This window comes from Oncorhynchus mykiss, chromosome 1, assembly GCF_057628025.1.
Source record: "Oncorhynchus mykiss isolate SJ-2025 chromosome 1, ASM5762802v1, whole genome shotgun sequence".
In the NCBI taxonomy this organism is placed as follows: Eukaryota; Metazoa; Chordata; class Actinopteri; order Salmoniformes; family Salmonidae; genus Oncorhynchus; species Oncorhynchus mykiss.
Genome location: NC_143022.1, coordinates 33150473 through 33177656, shown reverse-complemented (window position 1 = coordinate 33177656; position 27184 = coordinate 33150473). Strand labels below are relative to the sequence as shown.

Sequence of the window (27184 nt, the reverse complement as noted above, 5' to 3'; positions counted from 1 at the left end):
AACATACTTACATTTCATCTGCTTGGCAATACACTTTGTGACCTCCAACCAATGCTGCATCAACAACAAAAAAGACACATGATCAAAGTGTGACAAAAGTGAAACGTCTGAAAATCCTGCTTCTACCGCCTTAACTACAGCTGAGCTGAGCTGTTACTCCTGACACCATGCTCATATCACTCCATATCACGCTACAAAAGCTAGCAGGTTAAATGCAATAGACAGGAATGACTGTTCATCTGAAGACGTGTGAAAGCCTGTGTCATGTCATGTCAGCTTCGGATCTAAAACACACCAACATCATTCATGCTATCAAGTCCTGATTTGTGTCATTAAATCAACATCATGCTAAAGCAAATTGAACAGTGAAGGCCCATAAGGATAACCTCTTTGTATATAAATGACAGTAATGGATGTTGTATCAGATGATACTACACCAGTATGCCTGGGCCTGGCCAGACAGACAGACACACTGCGGCAGTGCTCTCTAGGCTCAGTGCTGAAGGTAACTCTGGTTCTGCCAGAATATCAGGCCCTGCTTCATCCCCCTGTCCTTCTGGGAACATTAACTCCATCAAGCCCCTCTCTTCATTGGAAATGCAGGATCAGCAGGACCTGTGTCTTGTCTCTGTGGCTAAAACACACACTCTGAGCACACGTTAATTCTTCATGAATCAAGCAGTGCAGCTACACGCTATTTTTAGTGCTCTGCTGCTGCTGATGGAATGAGTGTCACTCTAATATGGTGTGTTATGAAAGAAAGAAAATAACATACATCTTCAATCTGGCCCTGTATCTGTTTGAACCGCCACCTCTACTGCAGTATGCTTCATGCAGCACACTCACGCACTCACACACACACACACACACACACACACACACACACACACACACACACACACACACACACACACACACACACACACACACACACACACACACACACACACACACACACAAACACACACACACACACACACACACACACACAAACACACACACACACACCCGCTGCTTGTCTGGGTCCACATATCTGATGCCAAAGTAGTCCTTCTCCAGTAGGTTCAGGTGGTGGCAGATGAGGTCGAACAGATACTGTCCTTTAGCATCCCGCTGCAAGACAAGGAGAAAACAATAACATGAGGAACTGACAGAAAACACAAGAAAAGAGCACAACAAACTACTGTACGCAGGCAATATCGAGGAAATACACCCACTTAAAGGACATAAGTGGGCTGGTCCAGGGACTCAACAACTCCATTAGGACATGAGGGAGAACCTCTGCCAAAGTTTGAGTGTGAGACTAGGGCAAGAGGGAGGTAATTTACTGATGTATAAATGTGCTTCATATTTCCCAGAACCTGTGGAGATATTTAGGATTTATCCAATATTGATGACAGCCACCACAGCCATCTGCTGAGTCTGGGCCAGAAGCCCACCATAGCTGAGAAAAAATGAGAGAGTGGATTAAGTGTGCTGAGATCTGGCTGGGTTAGACTGATGGACTGTGACCCTCCCTTGCTTGTGTGTGGGCACGCTGCCCTCAGAGCAGCAGTCTGGCACACCACACAGTGGCACAGAGGACTGGACGCAGTGGGCACACTCCTCCACTGACTCTCTACTGCACATCAGATGCCACCGTCAGTCTCCTATATTCTGCACAGCCACAGGTACAATTCCTATGGACTAACCCAGCCTCCCTATTGAGGCCAGACCCTCTACATGAGTGTAATGCAAATGTTTCTTCTCCCTAAATTTACAGCACCTCCGCTTATATTCTAAAGGTTAATGAAGGTCATCCAAGTATCACACAGTTTAGGTATGATGATTGGTCAAACCTATAATGCACTATATACAGTATATTATGCTGAGAAGAATTGCATATGATTTAAAGGCAATAATTAAGGTTTAAACTAAGCTAACATATATAATTGTCTTCCGATGGTCATACCAAGGAAAATGTTTGCTTTTTGCTTTAGAGTTTTAGGACCCCTGTAAGTACCCCCCCCCCCCCCCCCCCCAGCCCCCCCAAAAAAACTATATGAATTTGGCCTTACTGCCATTAGCCCATAGAAACCCATTGAATAACATATTCATACATGACAAAACAGCCAGTAAAACAATACATCAAAAGGAAGTAGGCTTCGATGTGCCTGTCCTATATCTGAGAGATATGAGAAAGCTCATGAAATTCTGTTTTTTTTTTACCCATATTAAACCCTTTTTTTGGCACTAAAGTACTTCCATAGAATGAGTGTACAAAATATTAGGAACACCTGCTCTTTCCATGACGAAGACGGACCAGGTGAATCCAGGTGAAAGCTATGATCCCTTATTGAGGAATCATTTGTCACTTGTTAAATCCACTTCAATCAGTGTAGATGAAGGGGAGAAGACAGGTTAAAGAAGGATTTTTAAGCCTTGAGACAATTGAGACATGGATTGTTTATGTGTTCCATTCAGAGGATGACAAAAGATTTAAGTGCCTTTGAACGGGGTATGGTAGTAGGTGCTAGGCATACCGGTTTGAGTGTGTCAAGAACTGCAACGCTGCTGGGTTTTTGACACTCAACAGTTTCCCGTGTGTATCAAGAATGGTCCACCACCCAAAGGACATCCAGCCAACTTGATACAATTATGGGAAGTAACGGTGTCAACATTGCCTAGCATCCCTGTGGAATCTATGCCACGACAAATTGAGACTGTTCTGAGGGCAAAAAGGGGGTGCAACTCAATATTAGGAAGGTGTTCCTAATGTTTTGTACACTCAGTGTATATAATTCCATTCATTTTTTAAACAGGTACTGGGCTACCTTAAGATGAGTCTTGTGAGACAGCATGTACGTGTTCGTAAGAGTCTCACCTTTCGATTATGGGGTCATATTACTGTGTAGCCCAAACTATTCGGACGCCTCAGATAGAAGTTTGCAGATTGGCGGTACCTACTTCAGACAAGTCCCATGACGCTTGTGGGGGTCGTAGAGACAAACGGAGAACACCATCGTGCTCGTGAGAGTCTCATCTTTCCATAAAGGGGTCATATTAGCATTAGTAGCCGAAACCGTTTTTGGTAGCTCTGCCACCTTCCACCGCAGATGGAAGACAACATCGGTGGATGCGGTGGATTGAGCCCATGCAAAGCAACAGATATCACTAGATTAAACAGATGGATTTTGGATTATGCTAATTAGATTTCCACGGGGGCGCGGGCTCTAGTTAAGAGGAGATCAAAGAGAAGGCAAGGCAGAGAAGGAGAGGATAGAAGAGGAGGGAAGACTCTGCCCACCTGCACCGGCACCAGTTTTCCCCTCCCTCTCTCACACACCACTGAAAGACCTATCAGGCTCCCAGCTCTGATTACTATTTGAAATGTCACTCAAATCAACATGTTTTCCATAATAATATCCACCCTCTCTGAATTATTCCATAAAGATAAGTTATTTGAATGTTCAGCAAACATTGCACACCACCATAATAAGTTGTTTCCCTCTGGTGGAGCTTAAGGCATTTTTGTAAGGGCTGCTGGTATTAGCAGAAGCACAAACCAGGGATGATTACAGCTCATTGGGACAGGGTGGTGATCCATCCGGCAGGCAGGCAACTAATACACCTCTCTACCTAGCCTACAACCTGGGAGTTATATACCGCAGACTCAGTCGGGCTGTCAGCTTAACACTGTGTCTGTTAGTCTGCTAACTAGAATAATGGCAGCGCTTCTGTGATGAGCATGTGTACTGAAACTGGGTGGACTAGAATTCTGATACACTGGCACCCCTCACAGATTACTGTGCAACATCAGGAAACGACAGACTAAACGATTACAATATCCTGAATCAGTACCAACGTAAAAAGTAATCTTCAAAGCAAGGCTATACACTAAAAATATATGCAATCAATACATGTGAATGATCTGTTTTAAAAGCTGAAGAGGATACATGCAGGTGCTGAAGTTGTGCCTTCTAGGCATGACATGTGTGACATATTAAGAGGATTGCATCTCCCAGTCTTACTAATAACTGGGATGTGGATGGAGAGGTGATACATCAGTGCCAGGGAGAGAACGCAGATTAATGATCGCTCCACTGCTCTCCCTCTCCTTCTCCCTCCCCATGCCAGGGACAAACAGGCCTCACGTGCCACCTCCCTCCCTCCCCACTGGCTCACTTGGGGCCGTTTAATGGAGCTTAGTAATGGGGTCAGTCAACACACATGCTCCTCACAATCAAACTCATAAGTCTTCATGCAAACTTTTAAAGGAACACGCTTCAAGGTCAAGCATACAAGTATCATGCGCCAGATGAATCTGTCACGCTCCAATTGATAACATGTCAGCCAATGAGGACTGTTTAGTGACCTTGGAGGGGAGGATAATGTGGTTAATCCACATTTGTATTTACAGCACATCCATATCTCTAGCATTTCCCACTGTCTACATTTGCACAGCAACCAGAGATGTTCATGATGCCTTCAGTGCAGTCAGAGCTCTGCATGCCTATTTTTGGTAGTCTGACAGATGGGGAGCAGTCAACCTTAAACGCATACGATTGAAGCATGCAAAGCACAATGTGATGTGTGGGTGAACAGCAGAGGATTCCCTAAATGAGCCCCTGACACAGAGGGGGCTGAGGTCTGCTGAGAATAAGACACTGGCCATGCGTGGGTAACATGCTGCTGTTGGCCTGGACACCACCTGATGGCTGCTACTGGATCTCACTGGATCTCTCCAGTCCAGAGGACAAGAAGACATGTCCCTCCCCCTCACCATTAAGAACAGTATGACCCTTGAGCTGTGAGTGGAGGTCACCTCAGGCCAGGCCAGACCAGGGCAGTGGGCTGCTAGAGTCAGCCTCAGTCACTCTCTCTGTCCTCACTGGGCCTGTGATGGCAGAGGAAGTGTCTCTTTGATCAGTAATCTCCTCAACGTCATTACTCAGGCTCCAGCTAACACACTTCATTAAGAGAGAGCCCTGTCAGAGAAGGCTTACCGGGTGCCTGCCGTGACTCTCCGGACAAATATCAGTGCGAGCAAGCGCTGCTAACAGTCTGACCTTTCTCACAGTAAGACTTTGGGCTTGCGGACCTCCATGGGCGATCATCACTGTCACTTCTAGACCTCTCCCTAGACCTCTCCCTCACATCCAACTCAACCCGACATGCCTGCTTACTTGCCCCGGGCAGAAATTGTAGCGCAAAGGGGCAATGCATTGCGCAAGGACACACACGCTTATCAATTATGCATATTACATCCTTATAAAATAGGTATAGGACACAGATCCCTCAATAAGATCAATCACAGTCTCTCACTCTGAGTATTGACATCCCATCATAATAAACCATTCTTGTTTACCTTGAATTTAGAATTCAACTTTGTTTATTCAACTTGAATAACTTGTATTTTATGAAAGCTGTAAATAGACAATACACATTGTTCTGAGATGCACCAGCCTCAAAAACCACCACTGGGCAGAAATCCCCGCCAAGGCGAGCCAATGACAAAGCAAAAAAGTCTGGAAGACAGTGATGTATATGGGCAAACGATGACGCATTGAGTCAGACAGGAAGCCTGGCTTTTTTTTTTGCAGGCAGCAAGTGTGTTAGTATTCCATAGCACTCCTCTCTCCCTCTCTCACTCCTTCTCCTCTCTCCCTCCCTGAGTCATCTCTTTACCCCACACAAAGCCCAGCTGCATTATTCCACTCCAACAGGCTCTGTAATTACAGGATCTGTGTGACGGTGTGGCGGGAAAAAAGGATCTGATGAATGATGCTGGTGAATTCCTAATTAACCAATGTCTCTTCAGCTGGGTTGGTCATGGATTGTTAAAGAGTATCGACCAAACTGCCCATAGAATCCCCTGGTCTGACCATTGACTAACCAAATCAAATAGCATCTCCGATAAAGACATTGGTTTGTTCATGTGAACGGGGATTCAGTGATTGTTGTTGTGGCAGTAGCATCTGGTGTGAAGTGGTTGGGGGGGGAAATCAATACAGTTACATATCGGGATATTACTTTTGACGTTATATCGAATCGTATCATCTTGACAATATCGCAATATTATGTTTGCGCTAGTTGGCTGTACCTACACCAAAACTCCACTACTTTTCCTTAGGTATCTTCTTTTTAAACAGGGAGCCCATTTGTTTTCTGACCTTTTATTTCCATGACTGATCAAAACTTGTTTTCTCACCGCTCTCTCTTGTCCCTCTGCAGCAAACATACGGTGAGCAATATGTTGGTAACACCGAATCGCAATACAATCACAGTATCGAATCGCAATACATATTGAACCGCAATACATATCGTATCGGCACCTAAGTATCGTGATAATATCGTATCGTGAGGTCCCTTGCAATTCCCAGCCCTAATTCATCATAAATCATAAAAACATTTGGCTAAACCTGTGGCAAAATGCCTGTCCTGTACTAATACTACCATACGCATAAGTAGTAGCACAGCCATGAAAAGCAGGGATAATTCTATTAAATGTCATACTGCTTCACAAGCGTTTTCCTCTCCTGCGTTGTCTCTGTTGGCTGCAGTCTTAATTTTGTAATTAAACGGTAATTTACTGAACAATAGCTCATCCTGGACGTAAATCTGCGCCAACAATAGCACATCTTCCATGCAATGCCCATAACGTGTCGCCTTGTAAATGGTTGGGCTGCTTTAACTGGCAAAACAACCCCAGTCTCCATAATGTCTGTGTGTCCAAACAGACATCCAGAGCTCCTGCAGGGTATAAGGCTTCACAGGACACAAAGTTGATGGAGCTCTAGCCAGATACTTGAATGGCGCAGATAGCCATAGGCCTACAACTTAACAGTACGCTCAATGGCAAAAAGACTGACCAGCAAAACAATCCCCAGGCTTAAAACAGCATCATTGCTACCCTATTGCCTAAGGGTCCCCTTGAGTACAATGCCCACTTTCCTTTCAGTTTAATCATTAAAATGGGCTCTATGTCAACCTTGCAACACAGAACATTAATAAAAGACAGTTTCATTTCATAGCGAGGGGGAGGGAAACACAATGCTGTTGGCTCGTGTGTGACTGGTGCGTGTGTGTGTGTATGTGTGTGTGGTTTAAAGCACAGAGAGGACCTGGAGTGGTAGAGCCCTGGGGTAAATCCTCCGGTTTCATTAATAGATTACTTTCCTTAGCTTCGGGGCCTGGGGTGTGTGAGTGATTGCATTGTTAATGTAGCACACTCAGTCTGTGTGAGGTTCAAGCTCAGGTTCTGCTGCCACAGCATCACAGCCTGGGGCCTGGGACCCAGAGCACACCAACGCATGCACACACGGCAACTCATCCACAACCCATTACATACAGTACACACATACCTCTGCTTCAAACGGAAAATCAACAATCAAGTGCTTAAGCCTTTCCAAGTAACGATTAGAGAACGATTAACGATCACCCAGGAAACCTATAGGTTCTTTTAAACAGAGAACATAACATCAGACAGTTGTAAAGAGCAAATCATTATGATGTAGATTTGTTATATTCATTCTTAAGCACTCAAGACATTTATCAAGCACTTAAGCTTTATTGACCTCAGAGCGTGTCCTTCAGATATCTGCAGTGTTCTGCGGCAATGGGAATGTAAGGCAAAGGGATATAGAGCACATTCTCCACTCAGCCACTTCACACTTCCCCATAGCTTCATCTGCTAGGTTCATACCGTATGGTGGTGAATAGGGTTGCAAAATTCCGGGAACTTTCAATAAATTCCCTGTTTTTTCCAAAATCCCGGTTGGAGGTTTCTACAATAAGCAGAAAATCCGGAATCCTTCAACCAGGATTTCTGGAAAACAAGGGAATTTATTGAAAATTCCATGAATTTAGGCAACCCTAGTGGTGAACATTGGGAACGAGGCACCACTAGGCAACCCTAGTGGTGAACATTGGGAACGAGGCACCACTAGGCAACCCTAGTGGTGAACATTGGGAACGAGGCACCACTAGGCAACCCTAGTGGTGAACATTGGGAACGAGGCCCCACTAGGCAACCCTAGTGGCGAACATTGGGAACGAGGCTTCCTCTAAACCTTTCACCTGCACTGGGCTGGTGCTGCTCATCTCCCCCAGTTAAAACTCTGACCACCTAGTCTCCATCACACACTGGTCCCACTAGGAGAGGAAGCTAGGATGCTGGGGTTAGAGGGGGATAAGCTGAACTGACATTTTGGGACCTGGGAGACAATGGTAGAATCTGTGGCACAAACACAGCAGCTAATTAAAACTTTAGAGAGTCTATGATGACTCAAACAGGATAAAATCACACAGGAAGTAGAAAAGAGTAAATATATCTTAGTGCTTAGTCCCCCTCCTGTAATCCCTGTTCACCCATAACTGCGTGGCCACACTTGACTCCAACACCATCATCAAGTTTGCTGATGACACGAAGATGGTAGGCCTGATCACCGACTGCGATGAGACAGCCTATAGGATGAAGGCTAGAAACTTAGCAGTGTGGTGCCATGACAACAACCTCTCCCTCAATGTCAGTAAGACCAAGGAGCTGATTGAGGATTACAGGAGAAAGAGGGGAGAGCACACCCCCATCCATGGGGCTGTAGTGGATTGAATCAAGCGGCTCAAGTTCCTTGGCGTCCACATAACTAAGGACTTAACATGGTCCACACACACCTGCACAGTTGTGAAGAGGGCACGACAGCGCCTCTTCCCTCTCAGGAGGCTGTAAAGATTTGGCATTTGCCCTCAGATCCTCATTGGACCTCGTATCCCCTCACGAGGGCCAAGCTCCCTGTCATCCAGGACGTCTATATCAGGCGGTGTCAGAGGAAAGCCCTAAAAATGGCCTCAGACTCCAGCCACCAAAGGCAAAGACTGTTGACTATGCTACTGTCCGGCAAACAGTACCAGAGCATCGGCTCTAAGACCAACAGGCTCCTAGACAGCTTCTACCCCTAGGCCATAAGACCACTAAATAGCCAAAAGGCTGCTAAATAGTTAATTCATTGGTTACCCTATCTGCACTGACCCTATCTTGCACTGACTCTATACACAGTATTAACACACTATAGTCACTCACACAAAACCCACACAAATCCACATACACTACATACGCACACACACAAACGCATAGCGACACAACACAAAAACACATACACTCTGAGAAAAAAGGGTTCCAAAAGGGAGTTCTGCCAAGAACCGTTTTGATCAGAATAAGCCTTTTTTGGAAGACAAGGGTTCATTGTAATGCAAATGGATCTACATATAACCTTTAACATCCTAATAACTGTTTTTAAACGTAAGGAAGGCAAGAAGGACTATTTGGAAGGCAAGAAGGACTATTTGGAAGGCAAGAAGGGTTCTCCACAGAACCATTTCCCAGCATGGTCTATTGCAGGGAGATTTTCAGAATAGTTTGTTTTACTATAATATCCATGTTTTTGCATGTACTTTACATTGATTGGTTGATTAATTTTATGCAACACAAAGATAAATAACATACAGTTTTGTAACCTAATCCAATCTGTTAGTAATTGGATTAATTGCTGTTCCAGTTTAGATAATTGAGGTAGTCTCAGTATTCAATCTTTCCTACCCTGGCAGTCATTCTGAATACAGGTTGCGGGTGATTAACAAGTCCACTTGTTGGATATCCTAACTCTGGCTTGATTCCAATAGGAATTACACATCACTTTGCAAGGCATCATAATGTAATTTGCAGGCCTGATGTGACCTGCAAACCAGGAGATTCCTAATACCCCTGTGTTTGGAGATAACTAGGCTCTCAAAGAAAGCCTTATGATATACCCTGAGTATACAAAACATTAGGAACAACTTCCTAATATTGAGTTGCACCCCCGTTTTCCCTAAGAACAACCTCAATTTGTCAGGGCATGGACTCTACAAGGTGTTGAAAGCGTTCCACAGGAATGCTGGCCCATGTTGACTCCAATGCTTCCCACAGTTGTGTGTGTCAAGTTAGCTGGATGTCCTTTGGGTGGTGGACCATTCTTGACACACTCGGGAAACTGTTGGGTGTGAAAAACCCAGCAGCATTGCAGTTCTTACAAAAGGTTGCATTTGGAGAATAGTGCGTTATCCCATCCTTGTATTCACACCTATATATCGCACCAGCTCTACGGTGTCTTAATGTAACCATGATTGAATTCTCCAGAACTCCAGTGCAGCTCAGTGTAAACAAGCGTAATGGAAGGGGAAATATATTCTGGCAAGTACTCCCTGTATATCGTTTCATTCTGGTTTATTTTATTCCTCTTGTGCTACAATTTTTTTTTTCATTATCATTTTTTAACTGCATCATGGAAATGGCTTGTAAGCAATCATTTTACAGTAAAGTCTACTACACCCAATGTATTCAGTGCATGTGACAAATACAGTTTAATTTGAATTGACCTATCAGAGCTCATTGTGAAATGCTTGCTTTGTAAGCCTTTCCCATCAATACAGAGTTGAAACATCTCCTTAGTGTGCCTGGGGTGTTCAAGAAGTACAGGATGCTAGAGCAGAACTGTTAGCAGGTCAGTGTAAGGAACCACAGTGAGTGGCAGAATGACTTATCAAGTGTGATCAGCCTGAATACTAAATACTATTCACACTCTGATCACTCATGGTAACATGCTAAACAGACAGGCAGACATCAGCATAGGCCCATGCCTCATGCCTGTACACATAAACAGAAAAATACAAGTTACATCTAAGAAATGCAGATATCCTAGTGTTAAATTCCATCTGTCAACACTCACATAGAATTTACATTCCAAAACCTGTAATTTCCTGTTACCAGGGCTCTGTGTTTGTCACTGTGCCTACATGTACATGAACCTCCGGAAAGCTGTTGCGTGTTGAGAGAATCAAGTTGTATTGTCCAGGAACTAGTTCCTGCAGCCTCCTAGTAGCCAGGGTTCCCACCAGCAGCATAATGCTCTGCTTGGAGAAAAAGCAAGCTGTTCACACTCACCAGGCAAAAAGTGGGCCATCAAAACACGACGGGAATGAGGCGGAGTATGGATTTGCCCCAGAAACAGGAAGAAACAGGAAAACTAGAAAAGCAACAGAAGCTGGGGAGTTGGGACGGACTGAAACCAACAATGACTACATAATATTAACCACACATACTGCATCTCCTTGTATGAGCGTCCATAGAAGCTTTTGAAAAGCTCAATTGAGCAGAACATTAAATGTAGCTGTATGGAATGCAAGTTGGCATGTACGGAACACACATGATAATCAAACCCTTCAGCGAGAGCGGATCCACACTATCCACACTAATGCCAGAGCAATACTTCAAGTTCAATAATGACGCATAATTAACGATTGTCAAGGGGTGGAAAAAATACTCAAAAATCATACTGTAGTAAAAGTAAAGATACCTTAATAGAAAATGACTCAGGTAAAAGTGAAAGTCACCCAGTAAAATACTACTTGAGTAAAAGTATAAACGTATTTGGTTTCAAATATACTTAAGTATCAAAAGTAAATAGAATTGCTAAAATGTAAAAGTAAAAGTATTACAAATGTAATATCCTTAAATTACGCAAACCAGACAGCACAATACATTTTTTTATTTTATATTTACGGATAGCAAGGGGCACACTACAGCACTCTGACTTTAATTTACAAACAAAGTATTTGTGTTTAGTGACTCTGCCAGATCAGAGGCAGTGACCAGGGATGTTCTCTTGATAAGTGTGTGAATTGGACCATTTCCCTGTCAAAATGTAACAAGTACTTTTGGGTACTTTAATTTACAAACAAAGTATTTGTGTTTAGTGACGCTGCCAGATCAGAGCCTATGACCAGGGATGTTCTCTTGATAAGTGTGTGAATTGGACCGTTTCCCTGTCAAGTACTTTTGGGTGTCAGAGTAAATGTATGGAGTAAAAAGTACATTATTTTCTAATGTTGTCAAAAATATAAAGAGCAAAAAATTAAGTACAGATTTCCCCAAAAACTACTTTAATTTATAATTTTTTGTTAGTTTGTTAGTATCCAATTGGTAGTTACAATCTTGTCTCATCACTGCAACTCCCGTACAAACTCAGGAGAGGCAAAGGTCGAGAGCCATGCATCCTCTGAAACTCAACCCAACCACACTGCTTCTTGACACAATGCTATCTTAACCCAGAAGTCAGTTGGAGGAAGCACCATGTACCTAGTGCCCGGCCTGCCACAGGAGTCACTAGTGCACAATGGGACAAGGACAAACCCTCCCCTAACCTGGACAACTGTGCACGGCCCCACGGGTCTCCCAATTGCAGCCGGCTGCGACAGACCCTGGACTCGAACCAAGAATCTCAAGTGGCACAGCTAGCACTGTGCCTTAGACCACCGCACCACTCGGGAGCCTACTTAAGTAGTACTTTAAAGTATTTTTTGTTAAGTACTTTACACCACTGACGATTGTATCGTAGCTCTCTGATAACCGCTTGAATAAACACATACATTTTTAAATACACATTTTAATGTATGTATAATCATATCCATGACAAACATTCAGACTTTGCCGTTGAGTATCTGACTCATGTAAACCATCTATCCAACCAGATTAAAACAAGAACACATACAGACGTCTTCAATCGGGTCCTAACAACATTCTGTACCATTCTTGTCAGTATCCTCCTGTCCACCCTCTGGAATGTCTTATTAAGTACATACAACAATTAGATGAAGCCATCAATTGCAACATTCAGAAGATATTGGGACTGTACTGGACTGGGTTCTATAAGAGAGCCTGGTCTATCTGAATCATTTATTGAGGAGATTGTGGCTCCCCGGGGCCTCCATTAACGCGTTGACACGCAAAACCGCGGTGTTCCTCTCACGCCTGCATGCACAAGGAGCCAGTCTCCAGGGCCAAACAGCTTTCTGCATTTTCATGGCTGGATTCACCAATGGTAAGTGATCTCTCCTGAGGCCTGGGAAACAATGGAGGGGGTAAAGTGGCACCATGGAACTCCCTGCCTCTCCACACCTGAGGTAGCCAGAGGAACTCCAGTCCTGAGGCAGGAGCTGTACTGTAATGCGTGCCACTTCACCACTCCCCTTTTCTCTTCTCCAGTGAACCTGCCAATACTGATTGATTCATATAATACAGTTTGTAGAAAAACATCAATAATATGTTATTATCTGCAGTCAAGCACACTCCATGCTACAGTGTGTTGCTTCAACTGCAAGCTGGAAACAGCTCACAAAACCACAATGGACATCAAAATGACTAAACATGTCATTGAACAGAAGGACAATCTCCCTCAGCAAGGTCAGCGGTCCCGGCGTATAACCTTCACAGCAATTTTTGCCCGTTCTTTTTCAGTAAGACCAATGCACATAGTTTCACAGGGAGAAGAGAGGATCTGTCGAGCTGAGCTCATGTAGGCCTACGGCAGAGGTGACGTCATCAGCATAGATAAAAATCAAGCTTTCCGCTGCAATTTACGCCTGAGCTTTTCGCTGGCTTCTGCACTTCTCTCTGTTTATATCCCTTCTGTTGATTACAGAAATATTAGCATGGTATTCCTGAGAAACAGCACTGACCGCAACGATCAGCCACTGAATGTGCAGTTTACTTGTAATACTGTATGTTGAGCTGGATCCTCTCTAAAAATAAATATAAATGCATTGGATCCCAGTGTGAGGATGGTTGAGATGGGGCAACTGCTCTCTCAGTAGATGAGGGTTTGAGGGGTGTTGTTGACTAAAGGGATCTCTGTGGTGTGTGTGCTGTGTGTGTGTGCAGTTGCTGTGAAGAAAGAAAGTAAGAGAAAAGACTGCAGCAGCTGCAAAGTTCAAGAGATGTGCATTTGGCACAGTCCACCTAATACATATGGACGAGGTGGAGGAAGATTTTGGCATGGCATCCACAGAGGCATTAAAATAGCCAGAGCTGCGCAAAAGCTCTTAATTATGCAAAAAGGAAGAGTGCTTCCTGCTCTGACCACAGTGAGCAGCACAGACTGGTGACATGTTATCCATCTACTGTAGCACTAAGAGGATACAGACATCACATCAGGGAGACAGCCAACACTGGGCCTGAATCTGATGAACAAAACGAGCTCTGTGATTGGATTGGCTCAGTGGGCATTCCAGTGGCATCCCTTACATGGAACACCCAGACAAGGAAATGCTTCATACTGTATATCAGACTGCTCACAGACAGGAGCTGTCTTTGGTATTGGGACTGTTGTATCCCCACAAAAAAAACACAGCACTGTGATCCCTTGTGTACACACACATACAGAAGCATACACACACACACACAAGTGCAAGTACGCACAAACACGCAAGCACACATAAAATGTGACAAATAAATGCGCACTTATGGTCTAAAGTAGCCTGGCCTCACCTTGAATCCACCACGCTCTGGTGAAGCAATTTATCAAACAGCACAGACTAGGTGAAGCCCCTGTCATCACTCTTCTGTTCACCGCCCTGGCTAGGCTCTGTGCAGCTCTATTATGGACAAGGTGGTCACATGTTGTGGCTGTGTTGGGTAACTTTATGTGACAGGGAAGAGGCCAGTCACCTGGAGAAAACTCTTAAGAGGGAGAAACCAAGAGGAACATGTCTATTGGAGGGAACCAAACTGCCTCTGAAATCTTCTTCATACTTCTTCATTCTTCACAGTAGGCTACCGTACACAAATCAAATCAAAGCTCATTGGTCGCGTACACAGATCTGCAGATGTTTAGGCAGGTGCAGTGAAGTGATTGTGTTCCGAGCTCCAACAGTGCAGTAATACCTAGCAATACAAAACAATTCACACATCATCCCAAAAATTAAAAGAAAATAAGAAAAAAAGGAGAAAATTAAAAATGATCAGAATGAACAATGTCTGGAATATAAATATATATATTTTTAAATAATGGTGTGTATAGACAGTATGGACAGTATATGAATAGAAAAGGTGTGTGCAGTAGCTATATAGGATGAGCCATGAGAATACAGTATATACAGTTGAAGTCGGAGGTTTACATAAACCTTAGCCAAATATGTTTAAACTCAGTTTTTCACAATTCCTGACATTTAATCCTAGTAAGAATTATCTGTCTTAGGTCAGTTAGGATCACCACTTTATTTTAAGAATGTGAAATGTCAAAATAATAGTAGAGAGAATTATTTATTTCAGCTTTTATTTCTTTCATCACATTCCCAGTGGGTCAGAAGATTACATACACTCAGTTAATATTTGGAAGCATTGCCTTTAAATTGCTTGGGTCAAATGTTTTGGGTAGCCTTCCACATGCTTACCACAATAAGTTGGGTGAATTTTGTCCCATTCCCCCTGACAGAGCTGGTGTAACTGAGTCAGGTTTGTAGGCCTCCTTGCTCGCACATGCTTTTTCAGTTTTGTCCACAAATTTTGAGGCCAGAGCTTTGTGATGGCCACTCCAATACCTTGACTGTTGTCCTTAAGGCATTTTGACACAACTTTGAAAGTATGCTTGGGGTCATTGTCCATTTGGAAAACGCATTTGCGACCAAGCTTTAACTTCCTGACTGATGTCTTGAGATGTTGCCTCAATATATCCACATAATTTTCCTCCCTCATGAAGCCATCCATTTTGTGAAGAGCACCAGTCCCTCCTGCAGCAAAGCACCCCCATAACATGATGCTGCCACCCCTGTGCTTCACGGTTTGGATGGTGTTTTTCGGCTTGCAAGCCTCCCCCTTTTTCATCCAAACATAACGATGGTCATTATGGCCAAACAATTCTATTGTTGTTTCATCAGACCAGAGGACATTTCTCCAAAAAGTACAATCTTTGTCCCCATGTGCAGTTGCAAACCGTAGTATGGCTGTTTTATGGTGGTTTTTGGAGCAGTGGCTTCTCCCTTGCTGAGCGGCCCTTCAGGTTATGTCGATATAGGACGTGTTTTACTGTGGATATAGATACTTTTGTATCTGTTTCCTTCAGCATCTTCACAGGGTCCTTTGCTGTGTTTCTGGGATGGATTTGCACTTTTCGCACCAAAGTACGTTCATCTCCAGGAGACAGAACATGTCTCCTTCCTGAGCGGTATGACGGCTGCGTGGTCTCATGGTGTTTATACTTGCGTACTATTGTTTGTACAGATGAACGTGGTACCTCCAGGCGTTTGGAAATTGCTCCCAAGGATGAACCAGACTTGTGGAGGTCTACAATTTATTTTCTGAGGTCTTGGCTGATTTATTTTGATTTTCCCATGACATCAAGCAGAGGCACTGAGTTTGAAGGCAGGCCTTGAAATACATCCACAGATACGCCTCCAATTGACTCAAATGATTTCAATTAGCCTATCAGAAGCTTCTAAAGCCATGACACCATTTTCTGGAATTTTCAAAGCTGTTTAAAGACATAGTCAACTTGGTGTATGTAGACTTCTGACCCACTGTGATACAGTGAATTATAAGTGGAATAATCTGTCTGTAAACAATTGTTGGAAAAATTACTTGTGTCATGCAGAAAATAGATTTGACTTGCCAAAACTATAGTTTGTTACAAAAAATGTGTGGAATGGTTGAAAAACTAGTTTTAATGACTCCAACCTAAGTGTATGTAAACTTCCGAATTCAACTGTATATACAGTGGGGCAAAGAAGTATTTAGTCAGCCACCAATTGTGCAAGTTCTCCCACTTAGAAAGATGAGAGAGGCCTGTAATGTTCATCATATGTACACTTCAACTATGACAGACAAAATGAGAAAAGAAAATGCAGAAAATCACATTGTAGGATTTTTTATGAATTTATTTGCAAATTATGGTGGAAAATAAGTATTTGGTCACCTACAAACAAGCAAGATTTCTGGCTCTCACAGACCTGTAACTTCTTTAAGAGGCTCCTCTGTCCTCCACTCGTTACCTGTATTAATGGCACCTGTTTGAACTTGTTATCAGTATAAAAGACAACTGTCCACAACCTCAAACAGTCACACTCCAAAATCCACTACGGCCAAGACCAAAGAGCTGTCAAAGGACACCAGAAACAAAATTGTAGACCTGCACCAGGCTGGGAAGACTGAATCTGCAATAGGTAAGCAGCTTGGTTTAAAGAAATCAACTGTGGGAGCAATTATTAGTAAATGGAAGACATATAAGTCCACTGATAATCTCCCTCGATCTGGGGCTCCACGCAAGATCTCACCCCGTGGGGTCAAAATAATCACAAAAACGGTGAGCAAAAATCCCAGAACCACACGGGGGGGACCTAGTGAATGACCTGCAGAGAGCTGGGACCAAAGTAACAAAGCCTACCATCAGTAACACACTACGCCGCCAGGGACTCAAATCCTGCAGTGCCAGACGTGTCCCCCTGCTTAATAAGCCAGTACATGTCCAGGCCCGTCTGAAGTTTGCTAGAGAGCATTTGGATGATACAGAATGAGATTGGGAGAATGTCATATGGTCAGATGAAACCAAAATATAACTTTTTGGTAAAAACTCAACTCGTCGTGTGTCCTGGAGTGGCCTAGCCAGAATCCAGATCTTAACCCCATAGAAAATCTTTGGAGGGAGTTGAAAGTCCGTGTTGCCCAGCAACAGCCCCAAAACATCACTGCTCTAGAGGAGATCTGCATGGAAGAATGGGCCAAAATACCAGCAACAGTGTGTGAAAACCTTGTGAAGACTTACAGAAAACGTTTTACCTCTGTCATTGCCAACAAAGAGTATATAACAAAGTATTGAGATAAACTTTTGTTATTGACCAAATACTTATTTTCCACCATAATTTGCAAATAAACTCATAAAAAATCCTACAATGTGATTTTCTGGATTTTCTTTTCTCATTTTGTCTGTCATAGTTGAAGTGTACCTTTGATGAAAATTACAGGACTCTCTCATCTTTTTAAGTGGGAGAACTTGCACAATTGGTGGCTGACTAAATACTTTTTTGCCCCACTGTATGGCTCCATATCACACATCAGTTGGCCTGAACCTTCCAACCATCCCTGCATGTAAGGAGAGAGTAAATTTTGAAATGCACATCCACACTGAGCTATTCTCCTGTGGGCTCTGATTCAATCAATTAAATAGACAAAAATGGGAATGACTTTTCTTGACTAAAAAGACATTACATTCAAGATAGAATTACATTTCAACAGTCAAAAGATAAACATTTCACAGTGAATGCCCTTGTTCTTCAGAAAAGCGCTTCTTGCTGCCCTGCTTCTTATGCACTCTCTTTTCTTTTTGAGATCTGACATCTCAGGTTTATTGAGGAAGACACACATTATCTTCAACAGCTGGTTTATTTGCGTCAGCAAATTCTTAAAGTGGCAGTCGAAGGGACAGTTTAACAAGTAAACTAGTGTTGGAAATAATACAAATAAAATGTTAAATGTCAAGAAAAGCTTCAATAAAAAAGTCAGATAACCGGTTCCTGAACAGGGCTCATAATCAAAGCCGGGCCAAAAGGAGATGGAGAGAAAAAGAAGCAAGAGGAGTTGAAATGCAGGCACCTCTCACAGGGGGTTATCGCATTATCTGCTCACTAAGAGTGGCAATTATGCAAAACAGAGGGTGCAATGGAACTGGAACAATCAGTCACAGTTGGTGTCTACGCATATTTTACAAACAGGAGGCCAAATTCAAAGGGCCGGTGAAGAGGAGTGGCTGTAGGCCACAGCTGCTCTGGCATGGTGGAGGTCTTGGAGCATGGAGGCAGAGGCAGGGCTCAGCTAACAACCAACCCCATCCTGGCCAGGGTTATCTATTGTTTCCAAAGAGCCCAGAGGGCCCAGACAGACTGTGAGCTTAATCTGTACCCTGAGACCATCTGGATCCTCTATTACCTATACAGTACAGGGAGCCTTCCACATGAAACCGGTCTGACATTACCTTCTGTTAAGGTGTACCAACTGGGGATATCTTAAAAGGCCAAATTAAACGGAGTGAGGTGAGAGAGAACTCTTAACAGGCTCAGGGGTACATAACTTCTGCTTCAGGAAGAAATCCAATGATACAGTAGTGTATGCACTCTGCAGGCTTATGGCTATAGCACTGATAAATGCCAAGGAAGAATTGTTCAGTGTGTGAAAGAGATCTTGCCAGCAATGCTAATGTGCTCAACTGGTGATGTTAAGTCAGGCTAAAACCCAAGTCTGAAGGCCAAGCATAGTTTATGGTGATATGTGCTGTGGGAGTACCCAACAGAGCAATCCCCGGCAGGTTAAAAGGCAGTAGTAGAACAGAATAAATGTCAGGTCTTGAGGGCTGATGATGAAGTCTAAAGACATTGAGTCACTACCTCACAGACAGCATGACACCACAATGTGTTGTGTAAGATGAGACTGATTAACGCATCACTATCAGGGCTCCGCAGATGCCACATAATGAGTTATTGTTTCTAAGCTAATTCTCTGAACGACACACATTGTGTGGCATGTATTCTATTCTGAGGGTATTTTCTACACTTTCTTACTGAGCAAAATTAACTATTGTACAGTAGAAGCGTAACTCCAACCCCAAATAATGCATTTAGTCTGAGCGAGTTTAGCAGTGAGAGAATTACTTAAAAATAGGCCATTCAGTGACAGATGCCACACTAGGCATTGGCACATTTCCAAAAACACAAAAAGCTGGAGTTGCAACATTCCTCAGCATTAGCATCAAATAGCCCCCGGGATATGCAACTTTTCATGGAAGTTAGGAACCAATATTGTATCTTTATTTAACTAGGCAAGTCAGTTAAGAACAAATCTTATTTGCAATGACAGCCTAGGAACAGTGGGTTAACTGCCTTGTTCAGGGGCTGAACAACAGATTATTACCTTGGGGATTTGATCTAGCAACCATCTGGTTACTAGTCCAACACCCTAACCACTAGGCTACCTGCCCCTCCAGGCAGTTAGGAAAGTTAAGGCTACCTTTTTCAAGCAGAAATTTGCATCCTGTAGCACAAACTCAAAAAAGTTCTAGGACACTGTAAAGTCCACGGAGAATAAGATCACCTCCTCCCAGCTGCCCACTGCACTGAGGCTAGGAAACACTGTCACCACCGATAAATCCACTACAATTGAGAATTACAACAATCATTTTTCTACAGCTGGCCATGCTTTCCACCAGGCTACCCCTACCCCGATCAACAGCCCTCCAGCCCCCACAGCAACTCACCCAAGCCTCCCCCATTTCTCCTTCACCCAAATCCAGAGAGCTGATGTTCTGAAAGAGCTGCAAAATCTGGACCCCTACAAATCAGCCGGGCTAGACAATGTGGACCCTCTCTTTCTATTACTAGCCTGTTCAACCTCTCTTTCTGTTACGGTGCGTGAATGAGGACCCAAAAGCGAATTAACGTAAACAGAACTTCTTTAATAACAAAACATAGGTAGGCTCAGATGGACCGGCAGATTCCGACAGGACAGGACAAGGTTGCAGCAAACATGACGATAGTCTGGTTCAGGCATGAAAAACACAAACAAGAATCCGACAAAGACAGGAACAAAAACAGAGAGAGATATAGAGGACTAATCAGAGGGAAAAAGGGAACAGGTGGGAAAAGGGGTGACGAGGTAGTTAGGAGGAGACAAGGAACAGCTGGGGGAAAGAGGGGGAGAAAAGGTAACCTAATAACGACCAGCAGAGGGAGACAGGGTGAAGGGAAAGGACAGAAACAAGACACAACATGACAATACATGACAGTACCCCCCCACTCACCGAGCGCCTCCTGGCGCACTCGAGGAGGAAACCTGGCGGCAACGGAGGAAATCATCGATCAGCGCACGGTCCAGCACGTCCCGAGAGGGAACCCAACTCCTCTCCTCAGGACCGTACCCCTCCCAATCTACTAGGTACTGATGACCACGGCCCCGAGGACGCATGTCCAAAATCCTACGGACCCTGTAGATGGGTGCGCCCTCGACAAGGATGGGGGGGGGGGAAGACGAGCGGGGGCGCGAAGAACGGGCTTGACACAGGAGACATGGAAGACCGGGTGGACGCGACGAAGATATCGCGGAAGAAGAAGTCGCACTGCGACAGGATTAATGATCCGAGAAATACGGAACGGACCAATGAACCGCGGGGTCAGCTTGCGAGAAGCGGTCTTAAGGGGAAGGTTCTGAGTGGAGAGCCAAACTCTCTGACCGCGACAATATCTAGGACTCTTAGTTCTACGCTTATTAGCAGCTCTCACAGTCTGCGCCCTATAACGGCAAAGTGCAGACCTGACCCTCTTCCAGGTGCGCTGGAAGGTGCTTCTGAAAACATTCTCGATGATGATTTGTGCCGTCTCTTTAGCAGAAGGAAGCTTAGCAAGGGGAATAAAATGAGCCGCCTTAGAGAACCTGTCGACAACCGTAAGAATAACAGTCTTCCCCGCTGACGAAGGCAGTCCGGTGACAAAATCTAAGGCGATGTGAGACCACGGTCGAGAGGGAATGGGAAGCGGCCTGAGACGGCCGGCAGGAGGGGAGTTACCGGACTTAGTCTGCGCGCAGACCGAACAAGCAGCCACGAAGCGACGCGTGTCATGCTCCCGGGTGGGCCACCAAAAACGCTGGCGAATGGAAGCAAGCGTACCCCGAACGCCAGGATGGCCGGCTAACTTGGCAGAGTGAGCCCACTGAAGAACGGCCAGACGAGTAGGAACGGGAACGAAAAGAAGGTTCCTAGGACAAGCGCGCGGCGACGGAGTTTGAGTGAGTGCTTGCTTTACCTGCCTCTCAATTCCCCAGACAGTCAACCCGACAACACGCCCCTCAGGGAGAATCCCCTCGGGGTCAGTGGAGGCTACTGAAGAACTGAAGAGACGAGATAAAGCATCAGGCTTGGTGTTCTTAGAGCCCGGACGATAAGAAATCACGAACTCGAAACGAGCGAAAAACAGCGCCCAGCGCGCCTGACGCGCATTAAGTCGTTTGGCAGAACGGATGTACTCAAGGTTCCTATGGTCAGTCCAAACGACAAAAGGAACGGTCGCCCCCTCCAACCACTGTCGCCATTCGCCTAGGGCTAAGAGGATGGCGAGCAGTTCGCGGTTTCCCACATCATAGTTACGTTCCGACGGCGACAGGCGATGAGAAAAATACGCGCAAGGGTGGACCTTGTCGTAAGAGAGGGAGCGCTGAGAAAGAATGGCTCCCACGCCCACCTCTGACGCGTCAACCTCGACAACGAACTGTCTAGTGACGTCAGGTGTAACAAGGATAGGTGCGGATGTAAAACGATTCTTGAGGAGATCAAAAGCTCCCTGGGCGGAAACGGACAGCTTAAAGCACGTCTTGACAGAAGTAAGGGCTGTGAGAGGAGCTGCCACCTGACCGAAATTACGGATGAAACGACGATAGAAGTTCGCGAAGCCGAGAAAGCGCTGCAGCTCGACGCGTGACTTAGGGACAGGCCAATCAATGACAGCTTGGACCTTAGCGGGATCCATCTTAATGCCTTCAGCGGAAATAACAGAACCGAGAAATGTGACGGAGGAGGCATGAAAAGAGCACTTCTCAGCCTTCACAAAAAGACAATTCTCTAAAAGGCGCTGGAGGACACGTCGAACGTGCTGAACATGAATCTGGAGTGACGGTGAAAAAATCAGGATATCGTCAAGGTAAACGAAAACAAAGATGTTCAGCATGTCTCTCAGGACATCATTGACTAATGCCTGAAAGACAGCTGGAGCGTTAGCGAGGCCGAAAGGAAGAACCCGGTATTCAAAGTGCCCTAACGGAGTGTTAAACGCCGTCTTCCACTCGTCACCCTCCCTGATGCGCACGAGATGGTAAGCGTTACGAAGGTCCAACTTAGTGAAAAACCTGGCTCCCTGCAGGATCTCGAAGGCTGAAGACATAAGAGGAAGCGGATAACGATTCTTCACTGTTATGTCATTCAGCCCTCGATAATCTATGCAGGGGCGCAGGGACCCGTCCTTCTTCTTAACAAAAAAAAACCCCGCTCCGGCGGGAGAGGAGGAGGGGACTATGGTACCGGCGGCAAGAGCTACAGACAAATAATCTTCGAGAGCCTTACGTTCGGGAGCCGACAGAGAGTATAGTCTACCCCGGGGGGGAGTGGTTCCCGGAAGGAGATCAATACTACAATCATACGACCGGTGTGGGGGAAGAGAGGTGGCCCTGGACCGACTGAACACCGTGCGCAGATCGTGATATTCCTCCGGCACCCCTGTCAAATCACCAGGCTCCTCCTGTGAAGAAGAGACAGAGGAAACAGGAGGGATAGCAGACATTAAACATTTCACATGACAAGAGACGTTCCAGGAGAGGATAGAATTACTAGACCAATTAATGGAAGGATTATGACAAACTAGCCAGGGATGGCCCAAAACAACAGGTGTAAAAGGTGAACGAAAAATTAAAAAAGAAATGGTTTCGCTATGATTACCAGAAACAGTGAGGGTTAAAGGTAGCGTCTCACGCTGAATCCTGGGGAGAGGACTACCATCCAGGGCGAACAAGGCCGTGGACTCCCTTAACTGTCTGAGAGGAATGTCATGTTCCCGAGCCCAGGTCTCGTCCATAAAACAGCCCTCCGCCCCAGAGTCTATTAAGGCACTGCAGGAAGCTGATGAACCGGTCCAGCGTAGATGGACCGACAAGGTAGTGCAGGATCTTGAAGGAGAGACAGGAGTAGTAGCGCTCACCAGTAGCCCGCCGCTTACTGATGAGCTCTGGCTTTTACTGGACATGAAGTGACAAAATGACCAGCAGAACCGCAATAGAGACAGAGGCGGTTGGTGATTCTCCGTTCCCTCTCCTTAGTCGAGATGCGGATACCTCCCAGCTGCATAGGCTCAGCACCCGAGCCGGCAGAGGAAGATGGTAGTGATGCGGAGAGGGGGGCAACGGAGAACGCGAGCTCCTTTCCACGAGCTCGGTGACGAAGATCAACCCGTCGCTCAATGCGAATAGCGAGTTCAATCAAGGAATCCACGCTGGAAGGAACCTCCCGGGAGAGAATCTCATCCTTTACCTCTGCGCGGAGACCCTCCAGAAAACGAGCGAGCAAAGCCGGCTCGTTCCAGCCACTGGAGGCAGCAAGAGTGCGAAACTCAATAGAGTAGTCTGTTGTGGATCGATTACCTTGACATAGGGAAGACAGGGCCCTGGAAGCCTCCTCCCCAAAAACAGATCGATCAAAAACCCGTATCATCTCCTCCTTAAAGTCCTGATACTGGTTAGTACACTCAGCCCTTGCCTCCCAGATTGCCGTGCCCCACTCACGAGCCCGTCCAGTAAGGAGAGATATGACGTAGGCGACACGAGCAGTGCTCCTGGAGTAAGTGTTGGGCTGGAGAGAAAACACAATATCACACTGGGTGAGGAACGAGCGGCATTTAGTGGGCTCCCCAGAGTAACACGGCGGGTTATTGATTCTGGGCTCCGGAGATTCGAAAGCCCTGGAAGTGGCCGGTGGATCGAGGCGGAGATGGTGAACCTGTTCTGTGAGGTTGGAGACTTGGGTGGCCAGGGTCTCAACGGCATGTCGAGCAGCAGACAATTCCTGCTCGTGTCTGCCTAGCATCGCTCCCTGGATCTCGACGGCTGAGTGGAGAGGATCCGAAGTCGCTGGGTCCATTCTTGGTCGGATTCTTCTGTTACAGTGCGTGAATGAGGACCCAAAAGCGAATTAACGTAAACAGAACTTCTTTAATAACAAAACATAGGTAGGCTCAGATGGACCGGCAGATTCCGACAGGACAGGACAAGGTTGCAGCAAACATGACGATAGTCTGGTTCAGGCATGAAAAACACAAACAAGAATCCGACAAAGACAGGAACAAAAACAGAGAGAGATATAGAGGACTAATCAGAGGGAAAAAGGGAACAGGTGGGAAAAGGGGTGACGAGGTAGTTAGGAGGAGACAAGGAACAGCTGGGGGAAAGAGGGGGAGAAAAGGTAACCTAATAACGACCAGCAGAGGGAGACAGGGTGAAGGGAAAGGACAGAAACAAGACACAACATGACAATACATGACACTTTCGTATCGTCTGAGATTCCCAAAGTTTGGAAAGCTGCCACGGTCATACACTCTTGACCCAAACTGCTACATACCTATATCTATCCTACCCTGCCTTTCTAAGGTCTTTGAAAGCCAAGTTAACAGATTACCGACCATTTCGAATCCCACCGTACCTTCTCCGCTATGCAATCTGGTTTCAGAGCTGGTCATGGGTGCACCTCAGCCACAGGTATTGGTTAGAGAGTTGGACCAGTAACCGAAAGGCTGCAAGATCAAATCCCCGAGCAGACAAGGTAAAAATCTGTCGGTAAGCCCCTGAACAAGGTGGTTAACCCACTGCTCCTAGGCCGTCATTGAAAATAAGAATTTGTTCTTAACTGACTTACCTAGTTAAATAAAGGTAAAATAAAAAACGATATCATAACCGCCATCGATAAGAGACATTACTGTGCAGCTGTATTCATCGACCTGGCCAAGGCTTTCGACTCTGTCAATCACCGCAGACTAAACAGCCTTGGTTTCTCAAATGATCGCCTCACCTGGTTCACCAACTACTTCTCTGATGGAGTTCAGTGTGTCAAATTGGAGGGCCTGTTGTCCGGACCTCTGCAGTCTCTACGGGGTGCCACAGGGTTCAAATCTTGGGACAACTCTCTTCTCTGTACATATCAATGATGTCGCTCTTGCTGCTGGTGATTCTCTGATCCACCTCTAAGCAGATGACACCATTCTGTATACCTCTGGCCCTTCTTCAGACACTGTGTTAACTAACATCCAGATGAGCTTCAATGCCATACAACTCTCCTTCAGTGGCCTCCAACTGCTCTTAAATGCAAGTAAAACTAAATGCATGCTCTTCAACCGATCGCTGCCCGCACCTGCCCGCCCGTCCGGCATCACTACTCTGGACGGTTCTGACTTAGAATATGTGGACAACTACAAATACCTAGGTGTCTGGTTAGACTGTAAACTCTCCTTCCAGACTCATATTAACCTTTTGTGACTAGGGGGCAGTATTTTCATTTTTGGAAAAATAACTTTCCCGTAATAAACGGGATATTTTGTCAGGACGAGATGCTAGAATATGCATATAATTGACAGCTTAGGATAGAAAACACTCTAAAGTTTCCAAAACTGTAAAAATATTGTCTGTGAGTATAACAGAACTGATGTTGCAGGCGAAAGCCTGAGAAAAATCAAATCCGGAAGTGCCTCATGTTTTGAAAGCGCTGCGTTCCAATGTGTCCCTATTGAGCAGTGAATGGGCTATCAACCAGATTACGCTTTCTCCTTATTCTCGAAGGTGTCTACAGCATTGTGACGTAGTTTTACGCATTTATGTTGAAGAATACCCGTAGGCGGTTACATTGCGCAAGTGGTCACCTGATGCTCCCAGAGAGATTCTCGCGTAAAATACAGAGGTAGCCATTACTCCAATCGGTCCTACTGAAAAACGAATTGTCCCGATGGATATATTATCGAATAGATATTTGAAAAACACCTTGAGGATTGATTATAAACAACGTTTGCCTTGTTTCTGTTGATATTATGGAGCTAATTTGGAATATTTTTCGCCGTTTTCGTGACTGAAATTTCCGGGTGATTTCCCAGCCAAACGTGAAGAACAAACGGAGCTATTTCGCCTACAAAAATAATATTTTTGGAAAAAAGTAACATTTGCTATCTAATTGGGAGTCTCGTGAGTGAAAACATCCGAAGCTCATCAAAGGTAAACGATTTAATTTGATTGCTTTTCTGATTTCCGTGACCAAGTTACCTGCTGCTAGCTGGACAAAATGCTATGCTAGGCTATCGATAAACTTACACAAATGCTTGCCTAGCTTTGGCTGTAAAGCATATTTTGAAAATCTGAGATGACGGGGTGATTAACAAAAGGCTAAGCTGTGTCTCAATATATTTCACTTGTGATTTTCATGAATAGGAATATTTTCTAGTAATATTTATGTCCGTTGCGTTATGCTAATTAGTGTCAGATGACGACAACGGCCCCGTTCACGGGATGGGGTGTCACTAGAGGTTAAGCATCTCCAATCCAAAATTAAATGTAGAATCGGCTTCCTATTTCGCAACAAAGCATCCCTCACTCATGCTGCCAAACATACCCTCGTAAAACTGACCATCCTACCGATCCTCGACTTCAGCGATGTCATTTACAAAATAGCCTCCAACACTGCACTCAACAAACTGGATGCAGTCTATCACAGTGCCATCCGTTTTGTCACCAAAGCCCCATATACTACCCACCACTGCGACCTGTACGCTCTCTTTGGCT

The 27184-nt window shown here is 45.0% G+C and overlaps 1 protein-coding gene across 3 annotated transcripts in view; it reads right to left on the bottom strand.

Moving 5' to 3' along the window:
* LOC110521218 (FERM domain-containing protein 5) overlaps window positions 1–27184 on the bottom strand; it is a 119115-nt gene that overhangs the window by 21269 nt on the left and 70662 nt on the right. For all 3 annotated transcript variants that reach the window (XM_021598665.3, XM_021598657.3, XM_090229034.1), the window contains 2 exons: window positions 1009–1113; window positions 12–54 (listed from right to left, as the gene is read on the bottom strand). In XM_021598665.3, coding sequence (XP_021454340.1) covers window positions 12–54; window positions 1009–1113 — 148 coding nt within the window. The remainder of the gene's footprint in view (window positions 1–11; window positions 55–1008; window positions 1114–27184) is intronic.